Genomic DNA, 26,928 nt, shown 5'->3' with positions numbered 1-26,928 from the left:
GTCGGTGTTTTTTGCTGAGTGCATGATACTTGATGGCTGTACTGGTGAGAGGGTTGCCATGATTTTATGTAAACTTGAGAAAGAATTACCCGCAGTGTTAAAGGGTTTATATTGCCAGTGAGATAGCTTTTCAGTGAGTACACTGAGGAGTAGGAGGATCTGGATGGAAGGGCGGGGTTGTTGTATGTAGTTGAGTAGTTTAATAGACACGCATTAGCGGTCTGAAGCTTATCACTCGATCAAAGCTAACGGTAGCGGCGAAATGCAGACGTCGCAAAGCAGCAGCAACACCCGGGAAGAAGCAGCCAAAGAGTGGATGTGTCTTGTCTTATAACGCTCGAGACCTCGTTCTTCTTATCTCAAACCAGGAAGGATTTACTTTTGAGTCCTGCTGCGCTCCGGAGCACTTATTGAGATATTGATGATATCGGTATGTATGTGGGGGAACCAAGAAAAATCCGAACAGAAAGTGAAGAAAGAAAAAATGCTTGGGAACAGATCTGTGCAGAGAATGGATACTGGGCAACTCTAAGTACTTGTACCTCAACCTCGCCTTCCTCTTTTCTTCCTATTACATATATGCACAGTTTCGGAATCCACCCATACCAGTTCTCGCTAGAGATGTAACTGACCAGGCATAACCAGGCGTATGTAGCCCTCACGTTTACTGCCTTGTTCGTTTCCACTCTCCTGGTAGCAATCATAATAGCAGACAGGGATTGCAATCCGTACATTGCCGGTGTTGTATCTAGTACCTACCATGAAAGCATGGCTGCGGCCCTTGCTGCTGCTGTAACCCAGAAAATGGTCCTTGATTGGTGAACTAGCCACCGAGTTCAACCAGCTCAAGTCCTTGGTACTCAATAATGAAACTCCGGAAGACATCGAGCGACAGCCATCAGATCAAGGTTGAACAGGACTACAAAAATAAACGTCACAGCTGATCCACAACTACTCATTGGTCAATTTATTTCTCTATTTCAGCAATATCAAGGAACTCTAGAGTGCTCTATTAAGCGTCGCATCGCATAACATGGAATTTCGCATATGCCTTGGGGGCGAAATTTCAAGCAGCACACCATCAATCATTGAGAAGCGCTTGACTATGGCGAAGCTGCATCCTCAATGGAGCACTGATCTAGGAATGTCTCTACGAAAGCGAACGGCGTTTCACCTAGGATTAGAGAGTGGCTTTGTTCGGTTGCTACCACCCTGTCTAGCTGAGTTACGCTAGTTAACACCCAATGACCTCTAAGGTCTGGAGACGGAATTCCAGCTTAGCTGAAATCCATTCCACCATTTCTGGTGGTTCACAGATATGGACATACAGTTTCTACTCTACGAATGTCCATCCATTCAGACGATCTGCGTGATTAATTCCGAACGAAATCTGTATATGCAAATTTTATATTCAAGATACCCGAATCGGCAAAATAAGGTACTCTAACGCAACCCCGAAATTTCGCTGGGGGGTTACGGCCCGCTGGGATCCTGGTAGCAAAATCAAATTCGACATCAAAGCCCGCGAAAGCAGGACTTGATAATGTTACAGAATTGGAAGGAACCAAGCAATTGATATGATCACTAGTTAAGTCTTAGCGACTAATATTTGGATCCTTCGGACTCCACACCGCTTTTGTAGTCCAGTCGTTTCTGGGGTCTAGCTTCATTTGACATGTTTGTTACAGCGCTTGGACGATCGTTAGTAGTTACCACACCAACCTTGACTGACACATTTGGCGTTGAAACTTGAAGGAAAGATGCTTATGCTTATGATACCCATAGCCAGACAAGGCAAAAAAGGATTTGACAACACACGCGAACCCCACATCTGGCAGCTGGGTATACTCTAACTATTTTTGCCAGGTACGATGTAAGTCTTATCTTACTCCTTTTCTTGAACTCCTTTTAATTCAAATCTTGAATCTCCATGTAACTAACACTGTAGGTACTCCTTTTCACTCGCGGGCTGATTGCCTGTTTACCCGATAATACCTATAACACGCAGTCGTAAGGAACCTCGTTGTAAGGAATACCTTGCTCTGTAGAGCGTTTTTCGGCTGCGACTTTTATTTTGTCCCCCACGATAATTTACTATAAGGAACGAAGATGGGCGGCCGAGATATGCACATTCCTTGCGGCGGCGCCGGATATCAACATTCAAAGTCGGGCCGGTATCTTCTGCATAATATTGTAGGTACTTTCATCAAGCTTGCCGCAAGGGCTCAAGGGCGAATAATCCTTTGATATTGATAGGGTTACCAATGATTCATCACTAGCCCACTTAATTATTATATTAGCGCAAGATAGGTAAGTAGAGCACCTACTCTTAGGCGCAATACCTAGGCAGGCATCCGTCCTTTCATAATGTTACGAATTCCTCTGTGCCGCAACTAAGCATGAGAAGTTCCTGATCTACCTTATAGAGCTTAACTAAATCTTAAAAAAAATCTTATTTACATATCTGACAACATCTATGCGTTCGTTTACACTGTGGACCAGGCGGCATTGATGCGGCGTGGATTGGAGGCTTAGCCGCTTCAACACTTCCAACTTCGATCACACGCAGTCGAAATCTCGGTGACTCTTAGATAAGTGAATGGGCTCGCAAGAGGGGTTGCGGCTGTTTGCGGCCCACAATGCGGCGCGGGGTAATGTGGGTGGGAAAAAGCAATATGACAATATGCATGAATATTTCTCGGTGGGTATTGAGGCTCCGATGATAATGGCGCCGCCATGTCTTAAGCCAAGTTCAGCCCACGTCAATCTCAGCTTGGTATGCATCATGGTAATCGTGACCAGGATAAGGACCTTACATCCCACATGTGGCGGGCACTTCAAACATTTGATATAAATCCCATCAGTAGCGATAGTTATGGTATGTATCTACTCAGTATATATATGTACTCTTCCGGCAAATACTCGTTACACGATGGTGTGTGTACTACCCAAAATTCGTTTGTAGGGATATAGGTGCTAATACTTCTAGAAGCTAGTATTGATGTAGAATCGGCGTTTGGATGGCCTCATTGCAATATTTCTTCGCCGGCATTTTCAGCGCCGACAATAAACTCTCCAAAAACCTGATACTGGGTAATCCAGAGTATCTAGGCCAGAGAAAACATATCGGTTCGTGTGACACGATCTATACCAGCAATATCACATGACTGTGTCGAGTAACAAATTTAAGGGACAGATATCGATCGAGAGAAAGAAAATGCATCCTTCAAAACCTCATATTTAATCATAGCTGTGTAATACGTCGGAAAGAAACAAGCATCGTCCGAGAAGGTTTTTCTAAAAGCACAGAAAAAAGGAAACAAAAATAGGCGAAACGATTGAGTTTTGACCACACCACTACTGGTGATGACTTCGAACACATCAGAAGTTTCGCCAAATGCTTACCAATAGTATTGGACGAAAGACGCGAGCGCGCATATACGGACTGTCTTACAACCAGCCCTACAGGCCCGGACCAACAATAAAATTTTACAGCCCCATAGTTCCAGATTAATGTATTAATTTCCAGAGATATAGAAACGTACGTCCTAGGTACGTACCACGTCGCGTGCGGATATTTACATGAGCACATTAAGATTCCGATAACTACATGTAACTGATAAGCTGGCATGATATACAGCGAATATACTTTGCGTATGTCAAACTCCAGAGTACATCAATTAATACTCATATCTTCTAGGCTTCTATCATCACGACATCAGCAGACCTCAAAACAAAAAAAGAAAAATGATTGAGCACTTTGGAGAAAGGAAATCTGGCTTAACGATCGAATGTCAAGGCTACTCACATATCAGTCCCCGGTTTTCAAATATTTCAGCTCCCGAAACTGTTTCAAGGATTATACATAACCACTGTTTCCGTACTTTAGAGAAAACTTACTCCAAAGCCTACTATGCCAACACCCGTCCACCTGTAACAAGCTGGCAGGGCAAAGGGTATCCATGTATATGAAATACAAATCTCCACTAATACCCTCCGTAGAGCGGGTACGTATCAGCTGCGACATTTCCCGGATCTCGCTACCCATAGATCACGATCTCGATCTAAATTGCAAATTTTTGATTGACAGGGGTTCTTTTTTCGCCGCACCTCTTTTGGTTCGGTTTTTTGCGCCTCGAGCAAATAGGAATATGGATTTTGTTGGGAACCTCTGTATTGGTTTTGAGTTTGCACGTGGTAGGCGTGCCCTGGACATGTGTTGTGTCCATTAATGAGAGCTGCACTGCCATGAGTTGGGTGATAAAAAAAAGGTACATATATATACACTCAGTGTTTTTGTGGAGTCCGCTCAAATCCGATGAACTAGTTTGCTAATAGGGTGCTCTAGTGTCTGTAATCCGGCCGTAAGTGATCATATCCCCACTACAGAAACCAAAGTACCTACATACGCCGCATTCTTTTACGTGGTCAAATATGGCCATGGTTGGGTTATGGCCGAATCATGAGGGTCAAAGTATTCAAATGGGATCTCAAGGCCTCGGACATCGTTTATTTCCTGTGGACCTGTTAAATAATTAACGCTGGTTCCAAAATCTTTTCATGCTGTTGGTTTTGTAGCAAGGCCAGAATTTCCTGGCTCAGACATGCAATAATAAAAAGAGTACCACTTGTTATTAGAGTAGAACAATTAAGCTTTGAGTAAGGAGTGGGACTAACAGTTACCAATGTCTATCATTGTTATTTCAAATGCCCCCGTGGGTGAGATGACTGCGTCAAGTCTCAGGTTGCTCAGGTAACGAGTGATGTACTATGATCCAATACGCCATCGTTGATATCCATAGGGTCACCTATACCTCCAAGCTCATTTTTATGCAAAGATCTTTAGCCGTAGGTGCCATCCTGGCCAATCGCGAGGCTGTACTACACAAGAGTGTAACCTGCGGTGCACGATTTCGTTATCTATTGGCTGAGGTAAACCTAGGTACTGGCACATAACCCATCACTCAAGAGCTGGAGTAGGTACCTGTTTTACATAATGGCTGAGGCTGATGTGCTTCTCCCACCTCGTCAAAAGTTACCACGCTGGGTGATTTGAAGCTCCCAAGCTAGGGTGTCGGTAGCGAGTTCCGACGAAGGCGTGCAGGAAATTCTAACTTGCATATGTGAATTTCAAGTTTTCAGCGCTCCGAGAAACGTCGGTATCGGCTTCTATGCAGATATATCCAGAAGAGAGTGTTGGTGGCTACAATATAAATTCATGAAGTGTGTAGATACAACTCTATTACGCGGCACTCCCCGCAGGCATGGCATATTCCTTCAGTCATGCAACTTTATTTGAACCGGAGGAGGGGCATGTCCATGTCACCTCTAGATTCTTTACCGGCTATCATGGTGATGTATTCCATATTGATCGAGACTGTTGCCCGTGACCCAAGCCAGAAGAGGGGGCTGTCTGCCTTGAACAAATTTTCTCGAGCTGATTGGTCCGAATTCCAACCAACTTATCAGGTATCTTAGGTCTTTAGACCTCGACAAAGAATATTAATCAGAAAACCATAGAAGACAGGCTGAGAGAGGGCTTGAAGCTACCCCGCTTTTCTTCGACGCGCTACGCCCAGCCTCGAATTCATTCAGAAATGACGGTGTGCGGGGATCAAAAACATACATAGGAGTCCTACTGACTTGCTCTGGGGCGTATCGGACAGGGAGTTAGCACCGCACCAACTGGCGCTAAGAGGTTGAAATAAGCAATGCCCCGGCAATAGCTGGTTGATTATCGACGGAGATACTTTTTCCAATTCCGAGTGGCAAACAGTCTTCTGAGCTTTAGATAAGCCACAGTTTGTTTAAGCGTTTTGTCACGCCGGTCAATGATCAGAGACCCCATCCTCTCTAGCTCTGGTAATCAGGCGTTTGTTTTAGACCGCCACAAAGTGGTCCATATCCCTCCTTCTGGGAAAGAGCAGGCAGATGAAACCATCTGATACCACGGATTTGAGGAAGCACATGCGATAGGATGAGGGGCTAAGTACCTACCTGTACATGTATGTACTCGTACTCACCCCCATGGCATATGGAGCCAAGGGGGCGCTGTGAGTGACTGCTAGCCCTACCCTACATGTAGAAGCGATTCATGTTTCCCGTGGGCTTCAGCGGTACATAGATGTCGATGATATAAGCCCAGCCTCACCTATATCCAATCGTTGATATACGAGTATCCGTCCATCCGACACTTGGCGCAGTGTCTTAGATTCCGTCGTGCGGCTGGTGTCTCATATACAATCACTGGTTCTCACTCGCTCGATCCCAGGCTGGTTTTCCCTACAGGGGTTTCAGGCACGCTGATGATTGCCACGTTTTGCGACAATCCCGAGGGGACTCTCTGGAAGATCTAGGTACTTTTATGGCGGGGTTCTCTGTTTGGAAAACGAGTTTGAAATCATTAGTGCATTATATAACCCCCAGGATCGCACTGTTAGCTGTCGCATCATATCATGAAGTTATGCCGACTTGATAGGGCGCAGTGTGTACATACAGATCCACAAAAACCACTTGGCAATTCCCGCTGAACCTCTTCGCCGGGTACTCTATACGTCACGTACATTATACCTGCCGAATCGGGCCGCCGGAGAGTGCCACGAGCACATGTATCATGCGAGCAAATGAAGAAGCTTGTGGAGGGTTTTCTGCAGCTCGCCTGGATTTCTTTATACTGGGCTCCTTCAGCTGCCATTTCGAGGTCTTTCGACCACACAGATGCTCAACACGAGGAATATTTTCTTTCTTCGGTTGTGTATGTACAGCGGTGGGTAATAAGTGATGGAACGGGCTTATCCCTTGGCCTGGTGAGATATGCGGGACCCTCCAAACTAAGCAGGTTTAGACTGTGGCCCAGTGACTTTGCCATGGGATTATCATATGGCTGAGCTCGCTGCCACGGAGGCAAAGGCACTGGGCCACAGTCTAAACCTGCCTAGTTTGGAGGGTCCCGAATCTGCATGTCCCACCAGGCCAAGGGATAACTACGCGTTTGAGAGGGGTAGACAAAAACAACTATCGGATTTGATGGAAAGTTCCTTCGCACGACATAACTGTCGGTTCAGTAGTACCCGGCCGAGAAACCAAGACCGTATCACTGGGATTCTCAAATGTTTGAATCATGCAAAATCACCCGCACCAGGAGGTGACTACCTTTTTGGCAGAGTAATAAAAACCTAGTAAATAAGTCGAATCTTCTTTTCAAGGATTTTTTCCAGAAGCTGACTGTAACGTAATGTTGTATAGATGTCCTCCACTGGTGTCGGTTGAAATCATCAGATCTCACTCGCACACAACATCCGTGCGCATTGGCATTTACTCCGAAACCCGGGGTACTGTCCGCATGTTAATTATGACAAGGGCAGAACCAGGAGAATTTTAGCCCCTTCACAAGTCGCCATAATCTGCTGCGTAATTTCACCAGATCCAGGCCCTGGCGGAGAAACCATTTACCGATTTATTAGTAATCCGTCCCCCTCCAAAACATACGTCACTGTCAAGGAGCTTCTCAAACAAATGCCCCCCGTCGGGCCCCCGATATATCAACCCTCCTCAAACCGGTGAATACATACAGAACTTTTATCAGGCCACTCCGACGTGACTTCGCCCCCTCCTCAAAATACACTTTCCAACATGTCACTTCAATCCCGCAATATCCACGCAACGCGTACCCTCCCCCTTGCATCGATTCTCCGGCCTATACCCCCGGTGCTCGACGACAGCAAAATCGACAACATGGTCTGTACCCTTCAGAAAAACCCTCCTGCAGATACGGAATTCGAACCCGGCACACTGCCACCCGTGGATATCCTGCACTACCAGTCTCCCGCCGGGAAGGACTTCTATTTCGCGTTTGGCGGGTGTCATAGATTGCAGGCATATGGACGCGCGCAGGTGGAGGAAGTCAATTGCAAGGTGTTGAAGGTTACAAAGAGCATGCTGAAAGTGTATCTGGGCGGGAGTGTTGACGCCATTGTCGGCGAATGATTTATGCAGGTCAATTGGGGACCTATATAGCCATGATGGGCAAAAGACAGGGAACGGGGCGGGTTTCGATGAGGATTCCGGGGGAGGGTGATTTCTTATGATCGGGCTCGGGGAGAATTTTGGTTTCGGCGCGGCGAGATGATTGGGCGATTATTTCAGCGGGCGATCTACTATAATTTTGGTAGATCGCCAATCAACTGCAAGACCGGGGCTCTTTGAAGAAACCGGGAACTATGATTGGGTCCAATGCCTGAGTGTATCTGGGTAAATTTAATAAACGATATTCAGCCTGGAGAGAAAATATTAGTTGATTACTAACTCCACCGCATCAAATTTCTACGAGACTATGATTGCACTGTTTGTAATTAAATTCATACGGTTAAATAAATTTGATTGTCATATGCCAGCACGATTCAGTGGTGTAGTGGTATCACGGGCGCTTGCCATCTTACGATGATTTGCGCCCGACCCGGGTTCGATTCCCGGCTGATTCATTCTTTTGTTTTCATGCAATATAAATATACTGTTCCGGAATGTTCTGATTTAGATTATTTTGAAGCCTGTCTCCTTGTGTAGTTACAAATAATACCACCTATAGCTAAGAATAGCCTTGTGATAAAAGTGGTAGAGGCCACCTTTTTATTAAACTTAAACCCCTTCATCTCATCCTCTCTTCACTCTACAACAGTACCCTCTGCCTACAACATCCACTGGCATCTACCCACGATGAGGTCCATCCTACAAACTATTTTCTTCATAGGGCCTGGCCAGCTATTAGAACGCCCCAGATTGCAATTGAGCAATTGCGGATACATGTAACTATAAGCCTGCACACTAAAAGCTTTGCCGAGAACTTTTCCAAGTACGTTCACCTACAATGACTACAGACATGAAGGGCAATTTGTAAATACTAATACTAAGGCAGGTCCATGGAATGAGCCTCATCATCCAGCGAGCCTGAGCCAGCCTGAGCCTTTTCTAGATCTCCAAGCTGGCTCGAGCTACAGCTATGTAACTTCTTACCGAGTTCAAGGAGCTACGAGGAGGAGAGATCTGGGTTATCAAAAAAAAAATCTCTTTTACTCTTTTGGAACGCCCATTTCAACTATTTCTCTTCGTCGGTCTACTGGCTGCTTTCCCGATGGCTTGTCGCCCTACTATGCCACTTGGCAGAAGGAGATCTTGTTGTTTTGATCATTGACTACTGGGTCGAGCTGTTTTACGGGCCTTCAATAGCAGAGGTCGGGCCCTATGAGCTTCGGTCCTCAAAACGCTGGGTCGGCTCGAGATTATGGGCTATACTGCTTGTAAATGGAACTAGCGGAAGACCTGATAGGTCACGGCGATATATTTTTTATCGGTCATTTATACCAAGGGTAGATCGGGGAAATATAATACCGAATCGGTTTTAGGGAAATCCAGCCACAATAGAGTCTCAATAGCAGCATCTGGCGTTACTATCGGGAATTTATGCTTGTATCAGATAACAACCTGCCCACGCAGATCTGCTTGGGATTAGCTAAAGATAGGGCACATACTATCGAATATGCTACTATCGGGACTAGGCTGTGTTTCAATTTCTAATCGAGATTGATATTAACAACACAGCACAAACGATTGCTAATTGCAATTGGGGTGAACTCTGTCATCCGTAAAGAATGTCGGTCTTGAAATAGTATCATTAACGTGCATATTATCACTAGAGAGATGATTACTTGAGAGTTATAAATAAGGATATTAATATAGTTTTGATAATGGAAAGTCTAGCTCATCCTAATTCATTTTAAGTTGAACAACCAAAAACTCCTAACTACATTACTACAGACCCAGCTGCCCAACAACTAACTAATTATAAGCTACTTTTCTCCAGATTTCTACCCTACGAATACAGCTCTCCACTCAACATCTTTCTCCCGACATCAAATACACACTCCGGCCCCAGAAAGGACGCCTCTTTCCCACCATAAAACAGAACCCTTCCTCCCCTCCCCCCACCTCTCTCCACCCCCTTCACCTCACCCCTCAACACCCTCCCCAGCAACTCCTTCATGCCCTCCACCACCTCTACCGCATCCACCCTCACCACATCCCCGGCAATTATGGCCGCCCCCTCATCCGCCTCGTCACGCAGAAACTCCGACACCCGCTCCAGGCTGTGCCAGTACTCGCTCACCTCCGACTGCAGGCCAAATACAACAGCGCCCACAAGCTCCTCAGCGAACAGCACAGCCTCCCCTGCATCATACACGCACAGGGACTCTGGCGCAACCCCGGGCGTCAGCAGCGCCGTCAGCGGTGTCTCGCACAGCGACACGTGCGGGAACGTGGCCGTGTCCTCGAGGTGCTCCACGGGTAGTGGCGGGTATGGCGGGGCCGCGTTCGAGGAGGCGAGTATCATGGAGGGCATGAGCTTTGTGCTAGCCGCGGTGTGCGGGAGACGCAGAAGCGTGAGGATGTACTCGTGGGCGCCACGAGGGTTGAGCGGGCGGTTTCCGTTTGCAGAGACGGGGACGGTCTCGAGGTAGGTTGCAATGGCGGGGTGTGGGTGCCCAGCGTGCAGGAGGAGGTGCGGCCCAGAGAAGCGTTTGAGGTAGGTTGGGGGGTGGGTGGGTGTTGTTATGGCGAAGGTTGTGGGGTTCAGACGGGTTGTGGTGAATGTGGGGGCCGCCATTGCTGATAGGGATTGTAGATAGGGAGATATCTGGGAGTGCGCAGGGAGGAATCGTGAAGGGAGAGAGCGAAAGGAAGGGATATATACTTGCCGGTAGAGACAGAGTGGCGAACTTGTAGAGTACATACTTCGCGTGTCGAGCTGGGAATGCCCTTGGGGCTGGGATGGCGTCGCTGGTTGTACAGAGACAGTGGACGGTGGATTGGATTGGCCAGCAAAGTGCAATTGCAATAATCCGTCTGTACGTGCTGTTGGCCCTATTTTTGGCGAGGAGGAAGGCGTGCATCATTGGTTTGAGGATTTATTAAGGCGAGGGCGTCTCTGCCTCCCCCTGCCGAGTGATAGCAAATGATTAGCGAGGCAGCACGGATAAAAGATCGTATTCACATCAGGAGTCGTAGATCCTACTAAATAAAAGAGCCCGTGAAGGGGCAAAAAAGCAAATTCGGGGGTGTAGTGTAGCTATCATATCAACATTCGTATTCCGCGATTTCGTACCAGTTGTCAGTAGGCTTGGTGGGGATCGAGACATGGGCGATCTTTTTATAGTGTGTTGTACACATGTATATATGCGGTGGGTGGAGCTCTTCTGCGCGTGTTGTTGGAGTTCTAGAAGAAGGAATAGAAGCCGCAGAAACAGGTAAAGAAGCAGGAGAAACAGAAAAAAGCAAGTTTGAGATGTGATGCGCGATAAGAGTAAAACACCGTGTGTATTCAATTCTATCAATGATAGGCGTCCGTCCATATAATTTCTACAAGCCCATGCATGCTACAACACCAAACGAAACAAGAAAAAATACCCCCAGAAGCTATAAAAAAAGCCTAACAAGCTAAAAAAAAAAAAAAAAGAGGTAAAAAAAACCCCAAACTCCCCCCCCCTCCAGCACTGTACTACGGACCCTTCCTCCTCCCCTCCTTCAGCACCATCTCACCCCTCTCCTCAACGCGCCCCAGGAAGGCCTGCCGCTCCAGATACGCCTTCTCGCCCATCTTGTGGCGCCGCAGCTCCTCGCCGATACCCTCCTTGTCCACGAAGCCCGCCCAGTCCAGCCGCGACTTTTCGAGCGTGTTCATCTTTTGCGCGGGCGGGGTGTGCGGCTTGCGCGCGGCCGCCGCGGAGTCGAATGCCGAGACGCGCTTTTTGGGCGCTGCGCGGCGCGGCTTGGTTCCTTGTGTGTTGGCGGCGGTGGTGGGGGTAGAGGGGGTAGAGGAGGGTGCAGGGAGAGAGGCGAGATAGGCTTGCGCTTCCTGCGAGTCCCGCGGGACGACCTTGTGCTCTGTGTGTTCCTGCCCGGCGAACGTGTAGGTGCGCGATATCGTTACTGTCTCCTCCTCGTGGATCTTGCCTTTTCCTGCCTTCTCCGTCTCTCCCTCTGTCTTTCCCTCTGTTCCATCTGTCTTCTCTGCCTCCTCCTCCTCCTCCTCCTCCTCCTCCTTTTTCTCGGCCACCACCACAGCAGGCGAGTTCATCGCCGCCCAAAGCGCATCCACATCTGTCGCGTCCTGCGCCTTCGCTGCTGCCAGTACTGCGGTGTGGGACTCCTCGTCGTCGGGGTTGTGGTCGCCGTGCAGGCGCCTGTGCGCGCGGGTCTTGATCTTGCGCGTGGGGGCGGGGTCGTCGGATTGTTCTCTCTGGCGCTTCTTTGTGGCCCGTTTCTTCGGTTTCGGTTTCGATTTCGATTTTGCGCCTGAGTCTGAATCCGAGTCTGAGTCGGAGCCTGAGTTCTCGGAGACGGCAGCCGCGGCGGCAGTGGTGGGGTCAAAGTCCTCGTCTTCGGAGGAGCGGTAGTCGTCGTCGCCGTCTTCTTCGAGGAGGGCGGCGGCAGAGGGTGCAGAGGGAGGGGGATGGGCGTCGGACGTCATTGTTGTGATTGTGATGGTGGTTGGTGATAAAGTGAGCGAGAGTAGAGAGTGGTGTGGGTCCTGTTCTCCGGGGGCGGGGGGGGCTGATGGACCCGGGTGTGTTTGCCTGATGCGGAACCCTAACCCTGGGAGCGACAGCAATGGAAGGGCGTGGACGTGGTGTAGCAACCGGGACACCTTGACTCGTCTCTCTCCCAGGCCCGTATTCTCGTGTCTTTCAGCCTGGAGCAGTACGCAAGTGCCAGTGCCAGTGCCAGTGCCAGTGCCCTCCACGTAGGAATCCGAGGTAGGTGCAGTTTCCTGTATGCAGAGTAGCTACACGAGGCTCGACGAGGCTCGAATGGCTGGTGAAATTCTCAAGGTTGGATGGTGGGTCCAGGATTGGGGGTGAGTCACGTGTAGCTACATGTAGAAGTACTTGCCAGAATACTTGCATGGGCTCTTTCACGTGGACTGGCATTCTGGTTGAGAGCCCCACCATGACTAAGCAGGAGTTTCAGTATCGTTAATTCTGATATCTCGAGATCCCGCAAACCTCTGCCCCACATTGCCTTGACCACAACCCCCCCCCCCCCCCCCTCCCAGACAGACAGCCGCCCGCCACGATGTCTGCAGCACTCAGGGTCTGTCTGTCCGCCTATCCCTCCCCCGCCCACACCATCCAATTGCTAACGCCCCCTCCAGAATGTCTGCATCTCCTGTCTCCGGAGCACTCTTCGCTCCCGCCGCGCCGCCGCCCCCCCCGCCGTGCTACGGCTCCCCCGCCGCGCGCCCCTGCACACCACCCCGCGGCCGCTCTCCGCCGTAAACATCACCCGCCAGCCCGTCGACGACGACATCCTGGCCACGATCGGCGCCTCGGTGCCCGTCGTGGAGCCGCTGTTCAAGCTCCCCCCCGCCGACATCATCACGCTGAAGGGGCACCTGGAGGCCGGCAGCCTCGCCGCGGCCTGCGACCACTTTATGGGCATCGACATTGCCATGCTGTCGGCCGAGGAGATCAAGATGGCCTATGCGCAGCCAGAGACGTCCATGGGCGACTATGTGCCCGACACGGCGCTGCAGGCGGCGCTCGAGCAGCTTGTGGCTGCGCTGCTGGCCGCCGACTGGAGGGGCGAGGGCATCCCGCACCCGCTCCGCCTGCTGGAGCGCATGGAGAAGATGGGCGTCTGCAAGACCGAGTACTACTCCATGCTGCTCATAGAGACCATCCGCCGCCACAACAGCAAGGACGAGATCCTGCCCGTGTTTGACCGCGCGGTGGGCTTCAGCGTCTTGAGGAACGACATGCACGGCACGGTTCTTGAGACGATGGAGCCAGACTCGGCCAAGATAGACATGGCCTCGCCGTACTTCTTCGCATATCTCGTGCTCACCTGCGGCCTCCGCGTCATGGAGGAGTCCACGGTGCGCTACAACCGTGTGATCCGCCACTCACCGTACCCGTCGCCGCACTACGCCCAGCGCTTCCTGGAGTACCACAAGTTCAGCCCCGAGGACACAACCCGCATCATGGGCCTGCTCGAAAAGTACGCCTCCGACACGCTCTTCACAAACTACTACACGCTCTCGCTCGAGATCTCGCAGGCCAAGTCGCCCGAGGCCCTGCAGGAACTGTACACGCGCATGGTCTCCACCAGCCCCCGCACCCCCGACGTCTACACCCGCTTCATGACCGCCTTCTTCGAGCTCGGCCGCAACACCGAGGCAATCACCTGCTGGGCCGACATGACGCGCGCGGCCATCATCCCCACCGTCGTGCAGTGGAACGAGCTGCTCCGCGCCTACTCCCGCAGCCAGGACAAGCTCCCCATCGAGCCCGTATGGCAGATGATGCTCCGCTCGGGCTGCAAGCCCGACCACCACTGCTGGACAACCCGCATCCACGCCCTCCTGGAGAACAAGAAGATCGCCGCGGGCCTCGCGGCCCTCCGCGAGATGCAGGCCTCCGGAACAACCCCCACCACAGCGACCATAAACGCTACCCTCGACGGCCTCCTCAAGCACAGCTACATCAACGAGGCCATGGCCGTCATGGACACTGCCAGCCGCCTCGGCATCGAGAAGGACCTCGTCACCTACAACACCATCCTCAAGACGCTCATGAAACGCCAAAAGACCGACACCAGAACCTTCAACACCATCCTCGCCCTCACGCGCGAGATGCAGGCCTCCGGCATCGTCCCCGACATCACAACCGTCACCCTCATCCTCGACGGCATGTACAAATACGCCACGCCCGCGCCCAAGCTCGAGGCCGTCCTCGGCATCCTGCAGTACGTCGAGGATGCCGGCATCATCATCAACATCGTCACCTTTACCACCATCCTGCACGCGCTCCTCAAGGAGGGCAACGAGCCCGCGGCGATGGGCATCCTCGGCATCATGGAGGACCGCGGCATCGTCGGCAACAGCACGACGTACACGGTGCTGCTGCAGCACTATTTTACGCGCGGGGATGTCGTGTCGGCGGAGCGTGTGATTGCCGAGATGGAGGCGAAGAGGGTGCCCGCGGATGCGAGGGTGTATCGCGAGATTGTGCTGGGGTTTGCGAATGCGCGGGAGGCGCGGAAGATGCAGCTTTGGTTGGGGAGGATCAGGGACCGGCATGTGGTACTGGGGCTGCTGGCCTATATGAGTTTTCTGCGGGCGATGGAGAGGAAGGAGTTGCTGCTTGAGGCAAAGAACTTGGTGGCGGAGTTGATGGAGAGGGGGATGGTGGGTGGCGGCGGGGAGGGGAGGGTGAATGAGAGAGAGTTCTGGGACGTTGTGAGGGAGATGGCGGGCGGAGCGGTGTTTAGGGAGTTGGAGAAGGAGGGAAGGGTGGCGGAGTAGATGTATGGACGAGTGATGGGTGGTGATTGCGGGGGAAAGTAGTAGTAGATATGGTAGATAGATATTGTAAATAAGATACCTACTGCTGCACTTTTGGGGGTTTCGGTGATTCTGTGAACTTGTAATTAGCCAGTGCGCCCAGCCTTAGCTATGAATGCCGGTACCACGAATATCTTTCTGCCCAGCGCAGCTTCCTCGTATGCTCCATAATCGCAACCACAGCCCATCAATCGGCTTCTGCTCGAGTCAATTTCTCGAATGCCCGGTCGGGTTCTGGTTTGGGTACGTTACCAGTTTATGTACGACCATACCGGTCCGGTCAGACCAGGCCAGGCCCATGGAGAGCTTAACCTCCGTAATCCCATTGTTACAGCCGGGTTGGCGGGACTGAGTAGTACGTGCTCGCGGCAAACAGCTCACTGGTAAGTTCCAGTTGGTATCCTTGTATGCATCGAGGCTGTCCTATGAATAGTAGGGCCCGGGAAGAATGTTCCCGCTATTCACTATGAGGTCCTACTTCGAGACACAATTAACATCAACCTCATGATACTCTAGTACGAATGGGAGCGGAGAATCCAACGGTTGTATAGCTCACACTTTCCTGTCTATCTTCTACCCTTCCGCCCCGCCCCCTCTCGAAGTCTAAGTCGCTCAAGAGATTGGTGGCTAACTGCAACCGGGCCAATGGCAGATAGCTCCCAGTACGATTGCGAGTGATAATACATGAATCAGGTGTTGATTGATTGATTGATAATTCATCGGGTGTGCATGTGGTGTTTTTTGCTTTGTTTTGTTTTGTTCAACTCATTAATCGTATGCAGCCTTACAGCTATGACGATATTGCATGGATTTATTCAACCCAGAGTGGTGTTGTTCGTTCTGTGTAGCTGATTGGTTTGGTATTTGCATGTAATGTAGTCCACGAGACATGAGGTTAGTCTTGAGGGAACACGTATTTATGTGGGAGAGGACAAGTGGTAAGACCGAGTGCTGGGATCAAACCTTTCTGTGGCCATGGGTATATATCGTACTCTCTAGATCTAGCTACTCGTAACGTAAAGGTACTTATTTTATAGCTATAAAGAGGTATGCATGAGCATGCCAGTCTTTATTATACGGATCCTTCCTACACAGCTATATAATCGATATTGATGGGAGTATTAGTCAGTGATTTTGCTACTCTTAAAGCTGTTTTCACTGAAGGTCGGTATGCATTCCCACTATACTGTAGCTAGCTGATATATCAAAATGCTTTCGAAGAACCAATTCCGATACAGTATCCCAAATCCCTATGCTCTTTGCGCGTTCGATCCGGATATCCACATCAGCCAGATTCTAAATTATAAAGCAAACCAGATGATCTAGATCTGACAAGCCTGGATCTAGGTAGGTATATTATACAATCTTCATAATGATACCCAACCCAAATTAAAATCAGGTATATGATAGTTAGGTTTTGCAGCCTCTCTCCCCTCCCACCAATCTACACCCCATACGGTGCGCAATTTCACGCAAAGAAACTCCCATTCAAACCCCCGAAAATACAGGGTTAGGGTTTCCGTAACCTTTCTCTCTCTACAATTCCGAGTCAGATTTCGTGACTACAGCATGCGCGAGAAGATATATGGCGGTAGTGTGCTGTAGGAAGTATCATCTTGAAAGTACCCTAGAGGGTATCTACGGGTATCTTTGTGGGGGTGGTCGAAACCCTGATCAACCCATATATTACTCAAGTCTGGGGAGGGTGGGGATCGCCTGTGTATATATCATTACATGTATGTTATATAAATATGGGGGGAGAATTTCTCCTGAGGGGAGCTGTGTATGCTTAAGCGGGTAGATGTCTTATCTCTATTGAACCTAGGCCTCGGAAGTGATGTGTGGATGCTGGAGAGGAGGGTGTTCAGCATGCAATGGGTGGGTTGCCGACCCCAAGAGGTCGGTGTTCGGGGTTGCAAATGGAATGGAGCCAATGATATTTTTTTTATTTAGTGTCTGTTTGGTTGGCACAGTTAGTAAGCTGGGAGAAACGATATATATTGGCAGACATTACCGGTGCGGGAGCTAGTACATGTATCTACATGTATGTAGAAGGGAGGGAAAATGGATTCGTGACGTCGATCTGCAATGTAGCGGTCATTGGGGCCAATTTCTAAGGGACGCACGGGTATCATGGCCCCTAGCTAGTACAGTGATGATGTACTCCCAGTGGTACCATAGTATATTTACCCATATCAATATGGCTGAAACGGTGTCCGTTGAACATGAGGTAAGGAATCAACTAGGTTGATGTTTCTTTCTCTTCCTCTAGTGTTGCGCCCCCTGTCTCGATATGGTACACAAGTTACCGGTCTATATTGAGATACCGCAGCTCGAGTTTCCGTGGGGGGTCCGTTGGTTATCTGAATGATTCTGCCGGGAAAACATAGTTTTTTTTCTTTTCTTTTTTGATTTTGATTTTGATTTTTGATAGAAAACAACGAACCATGGTTTACAACCCATTCCGCTCCCCAAAAACCGTTTCCCGCATTTTAACGTCAATCTGGCGCACCAGAGCTTTCCCCCCTAGACACCCCACAGGCAAACGCCCTCCCTCCCGCAATATAAAGGGACCAATATATATACAACAGCAACAACAAGTGCATTGAAGACACAACAGGAACCTGTTGGCTTTTTTACCGCCGGCTCCAGCCCGGTAAGACCCAGCGAGCGCTAAAGGTCAGCCATTGCGCGGGATCCTCCTTCAAAACATCTAGGTCCGGCCCCATGTGTCGCGACGACTTCCAGGTCTCTCCCCCTCCCTTTCCCCACGGTACCCATGACTTCGATCTCCGTCTCCGGCAATTGAGGTTGAATATCCCGCCCGAGCTTATATATGTCTGAGTGTGTGTCTTGTCTCTGATTTGCTAAAGCGGATATGAGGCCCAACATCTTGGTACCACCGGTGGATTAATTGGTAGACTCGACTGAATTACCCACCTAATCAGCACCAGCGCTAATCAAACCACCAGGACGCAGATGGGTGGTACCGGTTAGATGAATAAGAAGGATATATGGAACCAGAAAAAATATCGGGTTCAATAATAATATATCTCCATCTATCTCATGGAAATTTTCTTCTTTCCACCTCGGCTCCTGCCTTTGATGTTCACGGCGATGGTGATGATGATGATGATGATGATGATGATGATGATGATGATGATAATCACGATGATGTGAATGATGCTACGTTACGTGGGACGGGGTGATTTGATGCGACGGCACAATATGGTTGCACACACGCGAGATGCGGACCAGCTTGCACACGAGTTTTTCTCACCTCCATGAGCCGTCCGTGAGCTGACATCACTATTAATTATTGCAGGCGTCCATACAATATCCAGACAGTACCTAGACGCCGTACGTACTGTACTGGGCTCCGTGATCGGGATTATCACAAGAAAGTCTCATGACTGGAATGTCCCGGCGCAGAACGAAATGATTACTACATACAGCTCCCATTGTCGAGTTAGTAATATACGTAAGTACATGTAGGTATGTGGCTAACTGGAATTGATATTAAACCCAACTGCCCCATGCAGCTAACTGCACTTTTTTCATATACCCATCTAGAAATTTCGACTAGTTGTGTGAGCTTTTCTCAGGATTAAAGAAATGAGGGTGGGACTAACTAACTAGAACATACTATATTATCATTATGCAGCATAAAAACTGGGATATCCCACTTTTGCAATTATGGCGTGAGTCTCGCTTCCCAAGATTTGGGATGACAGCTGGCCGGCATTCAAACAGTTATGAATATATCCTACTAAGCTCTTACTAGCCATGTGGTCCATTAATTGGTAAACAGATCTTCAGGTACCGTCGATGACCGACGGGGAGAGAGCCGTAACACCGGCCTTGCGCGCATTCTGTGTCTCGGCACGTGCATATATAGCCAGCACGCCCTCCTTTTCTAATCATTAGGAGATACTTGTGGCCGGTGCTTTTGTCTTGTATCGTTTCTGTTCCCGGGGCGTGGAGGGGGGTATATATCCAAAGTGGGGGTGATAAGTGGTGAGGGGGCGGGCAGCTGAGTGAGCTAGCTATTTTGCCCACCAGAGCTTGTTTTTGTTGCCGGTATTTCTTAGCCCGCCTAGGGAGTAATCTCACAATTCCGATATACAGCGACCTACAGGAAGTAATGAACTGCATTAGGCTTATCTGTTGAGTAAGGTGATAAAGGAAAAAAGGCCTCAAGTAAGGAAACTTGGCCTAGCTTACTTACTCGGAATACTCAAAGATTGAAGCTATATATGAAGCTAGCTACAGAATAGCTACTTTACCTGCTGATCATCCACTCAGCTCCTATGCACCCCGGAAATTCCATAAAGCACTGTGGTTCGTTTCATTTGGCTAATACCAAAGCTTCTGAGCCGTATGCATCTTGCGGCCTGAAACGATAATATGCGTAGTCTTAACAGTCTGTGTTGTTTTGTCTTGACATGCACTGCAGAGAATTAGCAAGTGTGTAATGTAAATATCAAACTAGAGCCCAAATTCGCACACAGAGAAACAAACTTATACCGTTGGGAGCACCATATATCACGTGTGCCGTGTTCCAATAAACCGACATGCGCACAGTTTGGGATGCGGACATTCCCGTGTCTATAACATAGCCTACGACCTATCAAACATATATTACCAAGGCTGTATACAGCTAAATCGACCGATCTAGAGATCGTCGAAATAGCCGCTTTTTAGGGACCCTTAAGGCTCGAAATTGTTTTTTTTTAAAAAAAAATCAGGGAGGGTCGGAGAGACGCGGCTCTCTTTTCATAGTCAGGCCACGTCCCTTTGTATTCTTGACTGCCGAATAACTTAATTTGGCTGGAATAAATCGAACCCGAGTAGGTATTGAAGTGTTTGTAAGCCCAGTCTCATGATAGCTCGGAGAATTTGTTGTGGCTGATTGAGAATCTATGCGCGGGCTGATTCATAGAAAATCACTCGGCCATGCAAGCCGCGAACCGTGGATTACTGACGAACGTTTCGTGTTCGGACGTAAGGAAAGAAAAGGCTGACCGCCCCTAAGTATCTATCCCTCCTGTCTCCGATATGGTTCACAGTTTAATTGTCTCGGCTTCTTGTACGATCAGAGTTTCGTCTCTGGATAATAATATATCTAGATGATGCCTCCCGCCGCGTATTTTTAACGCAATCGATGCTTCCTGATACAAGACTGCCCAAGTCAAGGTGGGTCCGTTTTATTAACCATAGCTAGGCAAGTTAGGTAGAGTACCTAGGGTACCTGCAATCATTTCGAAAAGTGACGTGTTCCAAAACGCACGTAGCGATTGCATAAGGGGGTCTGGGGAAAATAGGTTTATGATGTCTAGATGGTTCCGCTCTCCTGTAAGAAGAAGGATCATGCAGAACCTCAGGAAGCAGATATCCGGGAAACCAGACGCCACCACCGATCTAGCTTTACGATCCCGCATGGCCGGCCATGCGGTGCAGGTGCTGCCCTCAGATGTCTGATCGGCCTGCATAACCCGGAGTATGTATGTATGTGCCAGTGTGCCAGCGCGGTTGAATGTGAGCCTGGGCTACAACTGCTCAAGATTTGAAAACTTAAGGATAAAGAGTTCAAGGTTTTCAAACCCGGTACGGCCAAAAATCTCCAATGAGCCAAATCTGGTGATATGGTTCTACACGATTTGATCCCATCCGGCTATGTATATTATACCTGCGTAGCTAGAATACCTGGTGGGTAACTACATGTAGCTGTAAATGACTCTAATCTGGAAGTGGCGGGTCGAGTATCTTGCTTTCTATCTGTCCACCTACGTAGGGGCTCACCAGCACGCGCACCCATTTTTGGGAGATTTGTGGAGTCGAGTTTTCTTTATTAACTCTGTCTCTTCCGGTTTCCCAGGGCTCCGCCTCGTGATACTCTGGCGTGCGCGCGCACTCAAGGTCCGCCATACGCACGTTACCAGGGATCCCCCAGACGCCACAGTGGAGCAATATTTCCGGTCGTGAGTGAGTGAGCAAGCTTGTTTCCCAGATCATGTTCGCCGTCGTCGTTCGTTGATACAGGAAAGTGGGTTGCAACGTCCTGTCCAGCTAAGCCCTAGGAAGTTATGCAGGGCCGAAAAGCCGCGATTGGCGGGCTGGTGCGCCTCCTAACTCCTCCACCTCAAGGTAAGAAGTGCAACAAAATCATTCGTAGGTATCAGGTACAACTATGACTCGCGGCGAGCGCGCACTAGAGTTTAGAGGAAGCAGAGCGAATTAAAAATATATAACTGAACTGCACTCGGGTTTCGATCGTGGATCTCTTGTCGCGTCCAACCAGAACGCGCGCAACGTACATTGTAGTGGCTGCAGTTTGCAGTTTGTGAGCTCCGACAGAGCCCGACAAGGTTTTCTGCAGAGGGTATGTGTACTCGCAATTTCACAGCGTTTCCGGACGCAACTGCTATTGCATACACAGAAAAAACCCGCCAAGGCTATCTTTTGTATGGCATGCAATAGTGGTCGCGTCCGGAAACGTCAAAAAACTACGAGTAGCAAGTAAAGCATTCGAGTAGAGAATCTAGGTGCCCTACCTCATGCTACACTATGTATGCAGTTATATATGCCCTGCATGAGGGGCAAGGACTTGCCTGTGGGTTGCGGCTGCATTATCAGAAAACCCTCACTCCGACCTTCCTGCAACGGCGTAGTTAGTTAGACAGCGAACCTTACATACCAGCTACTTTACCTGCCTTACCTAACTACTGTACGTCTCTTCTCCGCCGCGCCTACGGACATTTCCACTTCCCTACTATACGGTAGATAGTCCTATGTAGGCAGAGAGTACTGGGGTTAACCATAAATACGGAGAATCTGATAAGATAAACACACCTATTTCACAGCAAGATTCTCTTATCAGATTCTTCGTATTTACCCTCAACGCCCGGTACATATTTCAGACGGACTGTCTCATCATATGATCCTAAGCGTCGAAGTCGCAGTGTGTCGTCGATCTCATCACAAGCACGGTGGCCGGTATCGGTATGCACAATAGACGGCCACAAAAGTCGCGCATTAGGTGGGGTAATCGCAGTAAAAAATCATCATGATCAACGTCTTCTGAGTTCTTTTTTTCTTTTCTGACGCGTTTTTGCCAACTTCCCTTGGCACCTATGTTGGTCATTGGCCCCTAAAACAAATTATAGAGTGTCCATGCGGCTCTATTTGAAATCAAAACTTTCTTTCTTCTTATAGCACACATTATATGTACCTACAGTGCTGCTTTGTGTAGCCACGTGGGTGAATTCCAGAGTAAGGGATCTTGGGATAACTCTAGAGCGTGTAGAGTAGATTGAACGCTTCCATGTACCGGTACGTAGAGTATGTACATACATACCAAGTAGGTATGGCTACGCAATGCAAACCGTAGAGCTCGTAGAGTACTCGCATATTTCGTGTTATTAAAGCTATCAAAACAAAAAAATAAAAAGCACTTGTAGTTCGCCAAACTATCAAAATTATAGGACCGGCCGTTAGGAAGTAGGGAAATCTCCAAACTCGCCAAGCAGTAGTCCCCCCTCGTGCAGCCCTCCAGTTAAATATGTAGTTAGGTTCACTAAGGTTGAATCCCAGTTGTGTGATGAGGGGTACAGGCTACAGCATCACCTGGATGGGTAGGGTTGCTTTTGAACAAAAGTTTTTCCGTGATTAAGGTCACGCAATTGATTGACAGTCTGACACGTCCCATGAACTTGTGAGGTGCAATTTTTTTTTTGCCCAGGGTATTTGATGCGGGTACCATGGTAACCGTTTGCTCCTCAAGCTGCACTATGTATGTCAAGTATGTGTAACATTGAAAGTGTCATTGGCGAAAGATTATTTGGGTCAGGATGCTGTGGTGCCCTACGCAGTGACAACTTTTATGAACAATTACATAACGGTACTAGGGTGTTTATTCCGAAAACTGTGGAGAATGAGAATGAGGAGTCCGGTCGACTTTTCCAATTAGTGAATTACCCTTCCAATCGTCGATGTGAAACGGATGTCCGTGAGAAGACTCTCGTCAGTTTTGGGCAAAAAATACCGATTTTCACGCCAGAGGATTAATATGTAGGTACACCACTTACCAGAGAAGTTAGAAGAGTTCTGACCTGCCACGCGCACAAGCGTCGAAGCATCCATGGAAGGCGGGCAGGATGGCCGAAATTTGGCATACCAGGACCAAACTTCGCGGGTTAGCATTTAGTGCATGTAGTTGAGTTGTTTTCCCGTTCCCTTTTGGTTCCGCACGCGACCCATCTATGAATAATCAACCATTTGTCCTGTGCGTTGGTGAATTTGATATCTTGTGAAACTTTTTTTAACCAATCTGTTCCTGAATATCTTTTTCCAAGATTGAGTTATGTATCAGATCACGACATATAGTATTTGTATTTTGAGCCATATCAAACATGGAATATACGACCGAGTTATCCATTTGAATGAACATCTCCGTGTCTCCGTGTCATTGACCTGGGCCGATGGTTGGTACGAGCACATCTTTACCGTTGAGATCTGGGCAAGGGAACCCCCGCGAAGTGCGAGGACAGGAGCTCTACTCGTAATTTCATAGCGTTTCCGAACACGACCAATATTGCATGATATACAAAAAGGTGGATTTAGCGCTTTTTTGTATGTTATGCAGTAGCAGTCGTGTTCAGAAACGTCATGAATTTACGAGTGGGTCTGTATGGCCGGCTTGTTAACTCTTATGTAGAGTAGGTACACTAGGGACGGACGGACTCTTGATGTTTGATTTGACCGGAGGATGTGGTGCTGCTCTTCTCCCTGAGGCTAGGCATCGCTTAGCTATCCGCCAAGCATTGTACTCAACCCTATGCAAGGATCTGTTTTTCTTTCTTTCTTTTCAGGGGAGGAAAAAGAAAAGAAAGGAAAAGAAGACACTTGGGCCTTGGGACATCGTCGTCATTAAAGCCGTCAGTCCGCTTGAGATTTAAGCGTTTGACCTGCGTTATTAGCGCCACAGCCGGTTTGGCGTTTATGGATCCCACGAAGCGGGATCGTTTTTGCAGGGTGATCCGCCCATAGACCAGAATAAGCGGTGCTTGCGGGTAGTTGGAGAGGGTGCAGGTATGTGCTTAGGAAGATGAAGAGTCCAGGCCGCCCATTTTTCACACACGGTTGTCTGGCCTGAGTAGGTACACACGAGAGTGCATGTACACACGCGCCTGTGTAGGTACTGGTGCTCGAAAGTACAGATGTAACGTATTCCTTGGTCTAGATTTCGAACCACAGACCCCACAGGGGTGAGTGGATAAACGAGAGGGAGATCCCCAAGAGACAATTATTGGATGACCGCATCATGCATGAAGGCAGATCATTGGCATGGGGAGAGGAAGGAGTGTTTTGTGATAAGTTATCCACCCATGCATAGAACATCATGTAGTGTATCCCAACCTCTATGTACCCTGTGTTGACTTGTGCGACCAGATAACAATTTGCCGTGGACCCCCGCGCGGGGGGAGTTTCACGAGCCTTTGATGCTTCTTCTACCCAGTCACTCTATCACGAAATCGGGTTTCCTTTTTTTTTCTGGCTCCCCATGCCTTGTGCCCCACAATCTCGGGCGCATTAAAACAATTGCTGCTGCTGCCTCCGGATCGTCACCACGGCCGTGCTTCCCGTTCTCGGAGCGGCGGCAATGGAAGATTCGATTGATTTTGGTACGGTCCAATAAGTTGGGCGTTCCTGGGACGTGGTGGTGGTGATATGAAGTGCTGATTAGAATTTCCTCAAGTACGCCCTTGCATAAATAACAGTGCCGTATTTGGGCAGATTCTATAAAATGAGGGAATAAATCTCTACTGAAATTTAGCCACAGCCAATGATCATTTCCGTCGTTGAAATCGCCAGCTAACGAGTTAAGATAAAATACTGCACTTCCACATGTGCGGAGCGTGATGATTGGAATGTCATCATTGATTGACTGAAACGAGTGGGTGAGCAGGGAGTTTCTAGACACTCAAAACTTTATTGCACAATTGCGTCCCTGATTTGTAAGATGTAGATTACGAGCTCTCATTTCGCATTCTGAGGGCCGATATGTGTTATCAAAGACAATGGCAAACACCAATTTCAGCCTACTCTACACAGACGTGTGAGCTTGTGTTATTAGGTCGGGTGTCTGCCCTCGTCAATTGCGAAATTCATATAACATCGTCTGATGCTTCGCTATAAATGGATACAAATGGCCCTTGGGAATTGGGATCAGCATTTCTAGACGCTTGCTGTCGCGGAGTGACTGATGGTGCAAATTTCCCAGTCCACTGGAAGGGATTAACTTCTGTTGCCGACGTTTAAGAAGAGGGCGCATATGTGAGCTCACGGGAGAGTCGCAGTGATGCCAGTCACAAGGTGCAGCCATCTCAGGAAGCGCCTGGAGAATTTGTTCTTCCCTTGACTAAAAAGTAGGTACAGCACCATATCATAGGAAAGAGTTGTTTAGTGATACATATCAAGTTGAAGGTTTGGGAGCTTGTCTCGACGCGGGTTGCACCAGTAAAAGGGCCTGACAGCAGTCACACATTATTAGAATCCCATGTGCTGATAGGCTAGGAGTGGTGATAGATGCATAGGCATTCCAATTTGTTGACTTATTCCCATTTGTTGACTTAATATCAATGTGACTTTTTGTCTGGACTATGGTTCGACCTGTTTCAATCGCCCACCTTCGGCTGCTGCACATACCGACACACGTTTCTCATCTGAAGGGTTTATAACAGCCCATAAGCAAGATCTCAGCGTTTCAAGCATTTGTTTGGTTTCATATTCCCCAGGCTGCGAAGCCACAAGTGAGCTTAAAACCCCGAGACTCGAGGTATGTTAGTTCTCTTGATCGAAAAATTCAGGAAGTTGTTGGCTCCGGACCCTCAGGTATGGCGAGCGGCCTTCCTCCAGCGGGTATGATTTTCGCTGTCTGTTTATTATTCCCCTCTTTTGTGACTCGTGATAATCTTGTTTTCGTCGAATCAACAAGAGGCAATTCTTCTGGTCATCCTGTTTAGAGGCATTCATGGTCCAATTGAGCTTCGCTTAATCCCGGTCTCCACCGTCAAGGGAAAAAGTGGTGCCACTTTTTATTTTTTTTTGGAGCTCGCGCTCGTGTCCTATCGGCCGACATAGAGTAGCAGGGGTGAGCCTTGTGCGGTCGCCTGGTTTTGTATGCTTAGCCTCATTTGTCCGACAACCAAAGATCTCTCTCCTGTAGAAACGTTTTGAATCAGAGAAACTTATCTGTGTAGGTAGTCCCTTTTGTTTTTTGATTGTTGTTCTCATGTTCCTTTTTCTTTATTTTCCTTAGTTTCCGCCGTTGACGTCAAGGAGATCGCGCACAATTTCGTTTCCCTACAACAAATGTCGTTTCCCTACACCAAATGTGATGGATGATTGGATGCACGCGACACACACGGACAGAACTCCTAGGGCATGCTCTTTTTTTTTTTTTTTTTTTTTTTTTTTTTTTTTTGTTGTTGAGGTGTTGTTGAACCTCCACATAGGGGACAGTGAAGAGATGG

At 48.7% G+C, this 26,928-nt stretch overlaps 7 protein-coding genes across 7 annotated transcripts; 4 read left to right on the top strand and 3 right to left on the bottom strand.

Annotated features, from left to right (window-relative positions):
* Positions 1-2,932: 2,932 nt before the first annotated feature.
* Positions 2,933-4,357, top strand: H6S33_011993 (uncharacterized protein; the record flags this gene model as incomplete). The annotated part of the gene is made up of 11 exons (XM_044843356.1): positions 2,933-2,935; positions 2,993-3,003; positions 3,059-3,129; positions 3,191-3,254; positions 3,538-3,552; positions 3,641-3,654; positions 3,701-3,933; positions 4,003-4,007; positions 4,091-4,179; positions 4,237-4,271; positions 4,349-4,357. The coding sequence occupies 11 exons, from the start codon at positions 2,933-2,935 to the stop codon at positions 4,355-4,357; spliced, it is 549 nt and encodes a 182-aa protein (XP_044695661.1).
* A 3,275-nt stretch (positions 4,358-7,632) lies between these two features.
* H6S33_011992 (uncharacterized protein) lies at positions 7,633-7,986 on the top strand (the record flags this gene model as incomplete). Its single annotated transcript, XM_044843355.1, has 1 exon — positions 7,633-7,986. The coding sequence occupies one exon, from the start codon at positions 7,633-7,635 to the stop codon at positions 7,984-7,986; it is 354 nt and encodes a 117-aa protein (XP_044695660.1).
* Positions 7,987-9,865: 1,879 nt separating this feature from the next.
* Positions 9,866-10,657, bottom strand: H6S33_011991 (uncharacterized protein; the record flags this gene model as incomplete). Its single annotated transcript, XM_044843354.1, has 1 exon — positions 9,866-10,657. The coding sequence occupies one exon, from the start codon at positions 10,655-10,657 to the stop codon at positions 9,866-9,868; it is 792 nt and encodes a 263-aa protein (XP_044695659.1).
* An 891-nt stretch (positions 10,658-11,548) lies between these two features.
* On the bottom strand, positions 11,549-12,520 carry H6S33_011990 (uncharacterized protein; the record flags this gene model as incomplete). Its single annotated transcript, XM_044843353.1, has 1 exon — positions 11,549-12,520. The coding sequence occupies one exon, from the start codon at positions 12,518-12,520 to the stop codon at positions 11,549-11,551; it is 972 nt and encodes a 323-aa protein (XP_044695658.1).
* A 605-nt stretch (positions 12,521-13,125) lies between these two features.
* Positions 13,126-15,355, top strand: H6S33_011989 (uncharacterized protein; the record flags this gene model as incomplete). The annotated part of the gene is made up of 2 exons (XM_044843350.1): positions 13,126-13,143; positions 13,205-15,355. 2 exons carry the CDS (start codon positions 13,126-13,128, stop codon positions 15,353-15,355), a joined length of 2,169 nt encoding a protein of 722 aa, XP_044695657.1.
* Positions 15,356-18,304: 2,949 nt separating this feature from the next.
* Positions 18,305-19,994, bottom strand: H6S33_011988 (uncharacterized protein; the record flags this gene model as incomplete). The annotated part of the gene is made up of 11 exons (XM_044843349.1): positions 18,305-18,321; positions 18,385-18,453; positions 18,675-18,694; positions 18,746-18,766; positions 18,809-18,839; positions 18,903-18,923; positions 19,218-19,305; positions 19,508-19,526; positions 19,623-19,644; positions 19,758-19,844; positions 19,922-19,994. 11 exons carry the CDS (start codon positions 19,992-19,994, stop codon positions 18,305-18,307), a joined length of 468 nt encoding a protein of 155 aa, XP_044695656.1.
* Positions 19,995-20,725: 731 nt separating this feature from the next.
* On the top strand, positions 20,726-20,875 carry H6S33_011987 (uncharacterized protein; the record flags this gene model as incomplete). Its single annotated transcript, XM_044843348.1, has 1 exon — positions 20,726-20,875. One exon carries the CDS (start codon positions 20,726-20,728, stop codon positions 20,873-20,875), a length of 150 nt encoding a protein of 49 aa, XP_044695655.1.
* Positions 20,876-26,928: the final 6,053 nt, after the last annotated feature.

This window comes from Morchella sextelata (assembly GCF_020137385.1).
Source record: "Morchella sextelata strain SCLS chromosome Unknown scls_7, whole genome shotgun sequence".
In the NCBI taxonomy this organism is placed as follows: domain Eukaryota; kingdom Fungi; phylum Ascomycota; class Pezizomycetes; order Pezizales; family Morchellaceae; genus Morchella; species Morchella sextelata.
The sequence above is the reverse complement of the archived record's forward strand: the minus strand, read 5'-3'. Positions and strand labels throughout refer to the sequence as shown.